The 9,378-nt window shown below is 36.3% G+C and overlaps 1 protein-coding gene across 1 annotated transcript; it reads right to left on the reverse strand.

Annotated features, from left to right (window-relative positions):
* Positions 1 to 1,767: 1,767 nt before the first annotated feature.
* LOC146001846 (uncharacterized) lies at positions 1,768 to 9,378 on the reverse strand. Its single transcript, XM_083139540.1, has 3 exons — positions 8,988 to 9,378; positions 7,228 to 7,421; positions 1,768 to 5,376 (listed from the first exon to the last, which is right to left on the reverse strand). The coding sequence occupies exons 1-3, from the start codon at positions 9,294 to 9,296 to the stop codon at positions 5,121 to 5,123; spliced, it is 759 nt and encodes a 252-aa protein (XP_082995666.1). The 5' UTR covers positions 9,297 to 9,378; the 3' UTR covers positions 1,768 to 5,120.

The following is a 9,378-nucleotide window of genomic DNA, read 5'->3' on the forward strand; positions in this document are numbered from 1 at the left end:
TATCTACCTTCATGCCTCCAGTGAAGTTTGAAGGTGGTATTAAAGGGGGGGGGGGGATATCCTGGAATGGGCTCTGGCTTTTGGAAACACTACATGGCAAGACAAATTTGTCGCCTTCCCAACTCTCTGTTGTTGGGAGATGAAGCATGCACCTTTTACATTCTGTCTGATGAAAATTTTAATGTTTTCTTACCTTTTTAATGGCCAATACAGGTGCCTTTACAGCCTTGCACTTTTAACCTTACACCCCTTCTTAAAATTTGACTTAGGGACATAATGGGATTTTTTCTTATACTCTGATAACTGCAAAATGACCATATGTACCGAAACACCCCGAAAAATTTAATTCATTCATACTAGTTGTGGTATGGTATTTTGACCAGTTGTGTAGTCATGCTGCATGTTTTAAAGTGGGAACTCTGCATGAATGATTTGTGGACAATCCTGAAATGGAATGACCTTGAAGTTTTTTAATACCTTTTAAATTAATTTACTCTTTTTAGCATGTACTTATCACTGCTTGAAGGATTGAGGTCGATGTGAAAAGCAAAAGTACATGTTGCGACTATTTCACAGTTATGAATCAGCATTCCCAGAAATTATTTCTAGACAGGTGCTATTGCATTTTATGTATCCCAAACACAAACAGTTCTTGCAGAAAAAAAATTACCATTTTTGACCCCTTCCCTCTCCCCCAAAATAGAGAAAATCAAAATTACATTTTTTTCAGGAAATCGTGAAGTAATAATATTAGCAAAATAAAGAAAAATGTATTGCACAATCCAGGAAAATTATCAATTGATACAGAATTTATCACATGAATATACATGCAAAATTACCAATACTAATTTCAGGGGGGACACAAAATTTTGTTTCTTAGGATCACAATTTGATGTTTTGTGACAAATACCATGCTAACCTGCGGTTCCTGTCCAGTATTTGTCCTGTGCAATGTTTGATGTATTTCGGTTCAGAGCTTAAATGGACCACATAAAATAATGCTATTTTAAGGGTATATAATCTTGGTTGAAAAAAATTCTCTCCAACTTGGCTCATTTAATAATTTCTGGCACTTTTGCGTCAACGTAAATATCGTGGTTTTAAAGTAGTTATTGATGAAAGATTTTTTCCACCTGTTCAAGCGGCTCTTGAGCCCTCCCAGCATCCTACAAAGTGGGTACCTGGAGGAAACTGGGGGTTAAATGTGGACAGGGGCATGGTGCTGATCACATCACCCCCACCTTCGGCCGTGATCAATAAAGTGTGGGGCCCTAACTCCACACCCCTATACACCTTCATGGCATGGTGCAATGCACAGGGAGCACTTTACATTTTGAAAGAGTGACATGGCTTTTCAAACACACAGTATATAAACAGATTGAAATATTAAAGGAGATCCTACACCAAAACGACAAGGGACACACGTCACTTCGGTTGAAATATCTCCGAGAGTTGATTGAATTAGATCATTTTTAGTCACTTTTCTGCCATTTTGGGCTAATCACAATGATGATGATGAGTGATGTATCACTCACAAAGAATGACCCAGGCCAGGATTTTAACCTGTGACCCCTGTTGGCGAAATACAGATTAGCATTTATTTTGGGAAATTATGTGGATATTATAACCAATTCTTGCGTGACCAAAAGTGACATTCTGATTTTTACATTTCCTGCATGGTTCCTGTGCTAATGTTAATAGCAAATGCTAAAAAATTCAACATAAAATTATGGTAAAAGCATAGTTAAGGCATTTTAAAACAAAATGTACACTAATTACTGACCTTTTATTCATAAAGCTTCAAGTTTGTACAATGAATATCAACTTCATGTTCATAATCAATAGATCACAAAAATAGTCATGGAAAAATACTGTTAAGCATATTTGAGCATTTCGTATTGACAAAAAAGCATTATCTGAATACTGGAAATGCATTTTCATATATGTAACACATTTATATGATCAATTCTGAGGCACAAAATATGTTCCCTTCTAGAAGGCTGACCAAATATTTCTTACATGCATATATATATATAAGTTACAGCTAAAACAATGCAATAGTTCTTAATTTCACATCAACATCAACCATGTTGTGTTAATAAAAACTGTAAACAGATTTCAATTGACTGTGATGTTAAGTACACAATGGTATAGTTAGGTCCATATCTTCAGTCTTAGGATGGGTTAGGTTTAGTAAATGTTTTTCAATCTTTGGCTATTGTTTTTTGGCTAAGGTGATGATTAGTAATTAAATTTAACCTTGTACTATTTACCAGTGTTTAGTTATTAAACATGGAACCAAATGACATGAAAAACTGTACAGAGAACAAACCATTGTATTTTGAAAATTTCATTATTTTTCCACATGCATACATAGCTGCAAATTGATAAAAGTTATAGCTGAAAAAACAACAATAGGTTTTCATGGGTGTTACATCATCCTTCATACTTCGTTTAAAAAACTCAATAATGTATATTTAAATTAAGAGAAAAGGTCCATTAAGTGATAATGGATTATTATATAATATATAAATTAATTAACATAATTTTTAATGTTAGCAGCATATTTTTCTTTCCCTTGTTCCAATTTATGTTCAATTGTGTATAATTTCTCACACACCCACCCATGGAGAATGACATATTTTTGGACAAATTGAATCAATATTAAAAACTTAAAAATAAACACAACATTACATAACATGCATATAGATTACAATTCTGCACTAAAAAATGTTTATGTAAAAAATATCAAAAACTGTTAGTAAGGTATCGGAATATATTTCCAAAATGGGAATATTAGTATAAAAGATAGCATGTTGACGCAGCAACAAGAACTATATATAAAAATCCACATTCTTTGCTTGAATTTTCTTAATATAAAAGAAAAACACTTGCTAGCTGCACTCTTTATGCTAACCTAATACAATGGCTCTCCAAGCAGACACTAAACATCACTAAAGAATATAAACTACAACAAAATGAAATAAAATGATGCAAATAATACTTAACAGGTTGCAAGCAAATTCCATTGCTACATAACATCAACATAAAGTATGCATTAAATGCTCACTTTCACATATTAATAATGATAGTGAATCAGAAATTTTGTTGTTTTATTGTTGTTAACAAATCTTTCTGTTCATTTCACAACTGGTATGACACTACATGCAAGAAAATTAAGAAAACAAGAAATGATAAGAAATGGAACACCACACCAGTTCTGATCACTTCATTTGACTGTAAACTGAAGTATTTGCAGTGTATGGACACCCAATACCATGAATGAAAACGAATGTGGCAAATCTTATTATTCCTAGCCAATAACTATTAATCACGTATGCAACATAAAAGTGGCTGACAGCTATGTTCGATCTGGCAACACTGCATCCAATAATCGATGTTGTCATTATGAACTTCTGTTTTGCAGCAACCTGAAAGCAGCTCAAGTCTGTCTTGTGTCTTTTAACATGTTGCCTTGTTAATCTTCTCCGCCATTCCATTGAGAATGTGTGTGAGAAATGTTGAGCTTTTAATGTTCTGTTGTGCAATGTTTATAACCCTGAACAGCTACAGCATTAGGTAACAGCATGCTATGTTCAGGATTTAGCATAAGAGTATATGCTGTGTAAACTAAAAATTCTTCATGACTTATTGACAGAAAACTTATATGGAAAATGTAGCTGCGGAATATTTTTACCGGAGAATGTAGAACCACTGTATTTATTAATATAGTGACCACCAATGTTACACTGTAATTGCTTATAATTAATTGTTACATAGAGAAGTTAATTGCTTGCTAAGAAGATATAAAATGGTAAGTTCTTGATTGCAATTGCCTTTGGGCTATTTTGCTATGCAAAAAAGAATTAACAGGTTATGACCATAAAGAATACCACAATATAACTACTGATATCATACCTGTTGAAAGTAGTTTTTTGAACCCTGCAACAAGGAAACCAAAATTGTCTTGCAATATCTTGTGTGACGTTACAATATGTCTAAAAGCAGAAAAATAAGGAGACATCTTGTTTCATTGTAGCAGCTAATAATACTGTTTTATATCTCATCTTGTCATGCTATTCTTAAGTGATGTGGTGGTATTATTAGAGGAAACTTCTAAAGTAATACGTCTGCGATTGCAGAGAGTAAATCCGGTCAACCTGAGTACACAAAAACCATTATTCATTATTAGGGCCCGGGACTTTATGTTAGAACATATTTTTCAATTGGCTTCGGATCTAATATTGGGGTGAGATCCTTACATATCTGATGAAAATCAGCCAAAATAGACAAACTTGACAAAGCATATTTTGACATATTTCACCAATTTCGCATTTTTACAACATATTTCTTCAATTTTGTTGTAATAAGACATATTTCTGTATAATTTCGTAATTCTCTCACACATAATCAGTTATTTCAATTTTTTTTCTTCGTAGCTTTAGCACAATGGATATTTCATATTGTCGATGGCAGGATATGGAAATTACGGAGGAAGAAAGGTGCCGTCTTTTCTTAGTACAGAACAATAATACCCCACTTTTTTATCCTGCCGACAATTGTTAGCCATGCAAACATTATTGAGTAAAATGTTCTCTCCCCCCTTGTTGCACGGGAAGTAAAGAAGTTTCGTTCTCATTTCTTTGCCTTTTTCGCTGTTCACAAAAATCAGTCAAAAGTAATAACATTTGGCCCGTACTCTACTCTATCGGGTATGGGAGAAATTCAAGAGTACTGTTGTGCATATTTTTGGCTTTACTGGGAATATTTCTGCATTTTTCTGACATATTTGTAATTATTCATGACATATTTTCCAATTTATATGACATAATTACATACATATTTACACTTTTATAGGACATAAAGTCCCGGGCCCTATTCATTATAAAACTTTTCATCCACCTAAAAAATAAAACAAAAACTGTAAAATAAAACTAAGCTGCACACAGTTTCATAATACATGAAATACAGAATTCAAATACTGGATGTTTAAATTTCCTTTTCTATGACATATTGAAATAAAGCAATATGAAGTTTTACACTACCAAACTTCACTTTTACCCTGTGAAAAAAAGCAAGAACTCTCAAAATGTAGATACTGGTAGTACAAGTGTATATTCTTACTGGGCTTGAATTCTCACACTTCGTCTCATGACATTTTGCGCAGCCCGTTCGAAATCCTTAACTCCGGTCTTGACCGACTGAATATCTTTTGGAAACTGCTGTGTGGGGCTGTATGTCTCGGGAATCGTCACTGGTCGCAGAGCACATAGAGGTTGCCGAGGATGATTACGACCTACATATGCAGTACGATCCTGGGATGTGGATGCAAAGACAGGATTGTAATTTTCCCAACCATTTGGCGAATACCTAGACCTGCAATGAATTCAAAATCAACTTTTAAGTTGCAACATTACTGAAATTCCAAAACATCAGTTTTCATCATTAAATGCAATTAAACAATTGCCACAAGAAATTCTCAGACTTTTCTAGGTTTTGAAACAAATTTCAGGACCATTATTTAATATTATGACTTCAGTCTGTTTACAACATATTTTCGTCAGTGCAACAAACCCTGCAAGTACAGCTGTATTTATTAGGAATGAGCCAGATTGGTCAGTATGCTAATAAAACTGGCAGATAATGGCATATCAGTGTATCATTACAAATACTGACACTTTTGCTGATCCATTTATAAATATCCTCACATTCTCGATCACTGTAATTTTGGTGATGTGATCAGCACCATGCTCCAGCCACTTCTACTTGCCATGGTTGCACCCAGGTACCCATTGATTTGAAACTGGGTGAGTTTCAGAGCCGCTCATGCGGGGATAAGGTTCCTTAGCTCACCCACCCTGGGAAACGAACCTGGGTCTCCCACGTGGTAGTCAGACACCAAACTGACTAGACCACCATGGAACTAATGAGGAACTAATGAAGCAATTAAATTAATCAAATTATTCACAGCCATTTGCAATTTTACACCGCACTGGTAGAATATTTTTTTAAAAAGTAAAGTGCTCCCCTGTGCTGTGCACCATGCCATGAAGGGGTATAGCGGTTGTGGGGTTAGGGCCCCACACTTTCTTGATCATGGCCGAAGGTGGGGGTGATGTGATCAGCACCACACCCCTGGCTGCCTTTACAGCCCAGTTTCCTCCAGGTACCCACTTTATACAATGCTAGATGAGCACCGGTAGAATATTAGTTATTGCTACTTTGATATGGTAATTAGTAAAATGACTAATGTTAAAACATGCACATTTACAAAATCATCCAAATTTTCGAATCTATCTGGGAGGGTAGGTATAGATCGACCACAAGGAAAAAACTTTGGGACGAAAAGTCCCCACGCATCTTTCCCTTCTCCCCTCCACCTCGGGCCATAAGGAAGCATGGTCCACTCTCCCCCTCCCCTCCTCGCGGGAGTACGGTGCACAGGAGTCGTGGGTCTGCACAGGTTGTTTTGCTCGTGGTTCCACTATAGCTTCATCTAGCTTCAGATAATGCCATGCAGAGTCGCTAGCCATGATTTCTGGGAGTCACGTCACAGATTTTCTAACGTTTTAACTTATATTTTTAACCCTGAAAAAAATAACACGCGGTGCAACAGCCCGTGACGGCCAGGGACTGCGTACCAACCTCACTCCCACCTGTCGAGGTAGGAGATCATCCAACCAGTTAAGGAGTGACGTGTGGTCAGCACAACGAACCCTCAGATAGTTCTTAACGTACTTGTTCGTAGCTCCCTAATTTCTTCACGATGGTGGGTGGCCCCTGGTCCCATACACAGGCCGAAATCACAGGAGAAAAGTTGTTATGCTTTCCCGCGGAGACTCGAACCTGCACGCATCCCGTAACCAGAGCCTACATGCCTAGGGCATGTGGGGGTAGGGTCCCACACATTCTCGAATGTGGCCATTTTGGAGGTGATGTAATCAGTACCATGCTCCATCTGCCTTTAGCCCCTAGGTACCCACAGTTTTGAGGCTGGGTGTATTTTAAACCGTATGGAACATTTATTCCTTGCCTGTCCGTGATTAAGAAGCCAAGTGAGTTGAAAATTCAAATATTTGTAAAAGGTACTATTTAGGTTACTACATTTTACAATACTGGCAACACATAGCATGTAAATCAATCTCTTTTATCGTACTTTATTGCTATCAGCAAAATGTTCATGACTGCATAGTACAAAAAAAAGTATGTTCTACAACAACCACTCACCTTTTGGGAGTATACCTCCCTACTGTACTGCATCTATTCTCTTTGTTCTCATCAAAGGGTGAATCTATACCAAACGGACTGTACAGCTTTGTTGGAGTCCTCCCTAACATGCGCCGAGCTCTTGATTGAGGTGTCACTGGAGAATAAGCGCATTCATTCAAGCGATATCGTCGACGTGTTGAGCTGCGAAATTTCTGAAATACAATAATTATCATATTTAACAGAAAAATCCCAAGAACATTTTAAGGTATTGAAAGAAAAAAAAACACTTCTTTCTCAGGAAACTAGGCACTGTTGACATTAGTATTTCAAAGGCAACAGATTCCATTGTGATATCACTGACAGAGACAATTTCACACAGATCAAACAGCATATAAGTGAAAAATCAGTCAAGACCAGGGCTCGCTAATTCAGTTGATAGAGCAACGGCAGACCTGGCCTGCCTATTTCTTACTTAAATTTCTACATAGTGCATCTCCTGTATGTGCCAAATTATAATGAAAAATTGAATGATGACTTGCAAGAAGTAATATATTTAAAATTAGTTATTCTTATTTACAAGTAGCTGTTGCATTAAATCAATGAGATATGTGAAAAAATCCATTTTCATGCACAAAATTCTCTTCTAATATAACATTTCTGAACTCCCACAATATCGCACTAAAAATGCTCAAAAGTATCAGGATAATAACATTTGGGCATGAGTTTACAATACCGGACCACACTCCAATTTCTATAAAATTTCGCCTACTTACTAATTTCGGTGTCCTGATGATGTATCTGTAGTTCATATTTGGCGGTCACTTGTTAAAATTGTACATTTACGTGTAAAACTTGTAAAATAACCTTGCGATTTACCACGGTGATTGTCCATACACAGCAATTCGGAACCATCTTTCTTTCGATATTCCTTAATGGTCTTCCTTTATGCACGACAAGGAATGCCTACAAAGTTAGGTTAGGTTCCATTAGCATAAATACAAAGAAAAATTAATATTTTGGCTTAGAGAACTATACAGTGTATTGCACGTTGATTTCTTCATGTTGGGAAAATGGCGTCTTCCGTGGAGCTACTGTGTTACGCTACGTTAAAAAAACATAGTTTATTTCGTTTTTTTCTCGACTTACATACTTGACCGCCAATTATTACAAGCATATTCTTGATTAGGAGTTCACACTTGGTGAGTAGGCGAAATTTCATAGAAATTGGAGAGTGGTCCGGTATTGTAAACTCGTTCCAAAATTTGTTCAGTGTTTCAAATTAGATGAGGCTGTTCTTTTACGCATGTCAAATTTGCATCATTGTAATAAGAATTCATGGACAAAGAAAATTAACATTCTCTAAAAACATAATAATCTCCATGTTCTCGCACAAAAAATTCCATAATAAGCTGCACAATCTCCACGATGATCACAAATATGAGAATGATGGGCAACAGTTCCAATTGTGTAATGAATTTTGAAAATTTTACAGGAGGACGAGCCGCGCATTTAGAAAACTGCAAATGATTGGATTACAAATACATGATTGAATTTCCGAAGAACTAATTTGTGCACTTTAAACGTGCAGAGAGCATTAAATTATGTTGTGCAAATGCATGTGTATCATATTATTACGTATGTGAAGAACACAAGAGGATACGCCCTACTTTTAACCACTACAATAATAAAAATAATCTCGCTACATCAACAGCGGAAAGGGGAGGAAATTTTGTACCGCAAAACACCAACATTTATTAATAAATAATAGAATAATTTACCTGAGATAAAGTCCCAAATGTCGTTTTGACGCCGTTTATAGTTTTCGACAAAGTTTCGGCACCGGATCTTAAAACTCGACGAGTTTGTGTCTGAATAGGTGAGAGCCTCATAGAGGATAAATTTAATTTTCCCCACCTGGCCCTGGGTCCATTTGGCGAAGATTTCTCTATTCTCGTTGGTTCACATTCCATATCGAACTTGTCTTGCAACCTTCGCCGAGTTTTTCTCGTTGGCGTTCGTGATACAGGTCCATTACCAGGTTTGCTCCTATGCCAAGTAAAGGAAACGCTTCGGATATCTGGTCTCATTCTGCTTCTTGTATCTGTTATGTGAATGAAAATATAAATTACGAACTTGATATTGAAGCCATTCACATGCCAACAAATTGCT

The sequence above is a fragment of the Lepisma saccharinum genome, chromosome 18 (genome assembly GCF_977018435.1).
Source record: "Lepisma saccharinum chromosome 18, izLepSacc3.1, whole genome shotgun sequence".
NCBI classification, from domain to species: domain Eukaryota; kingdom Metazoa; phylum Arthropoda; class Insecta; order Zygentoma; family Lepismatidae; genus Lepisma; species Lepisma saccharinum.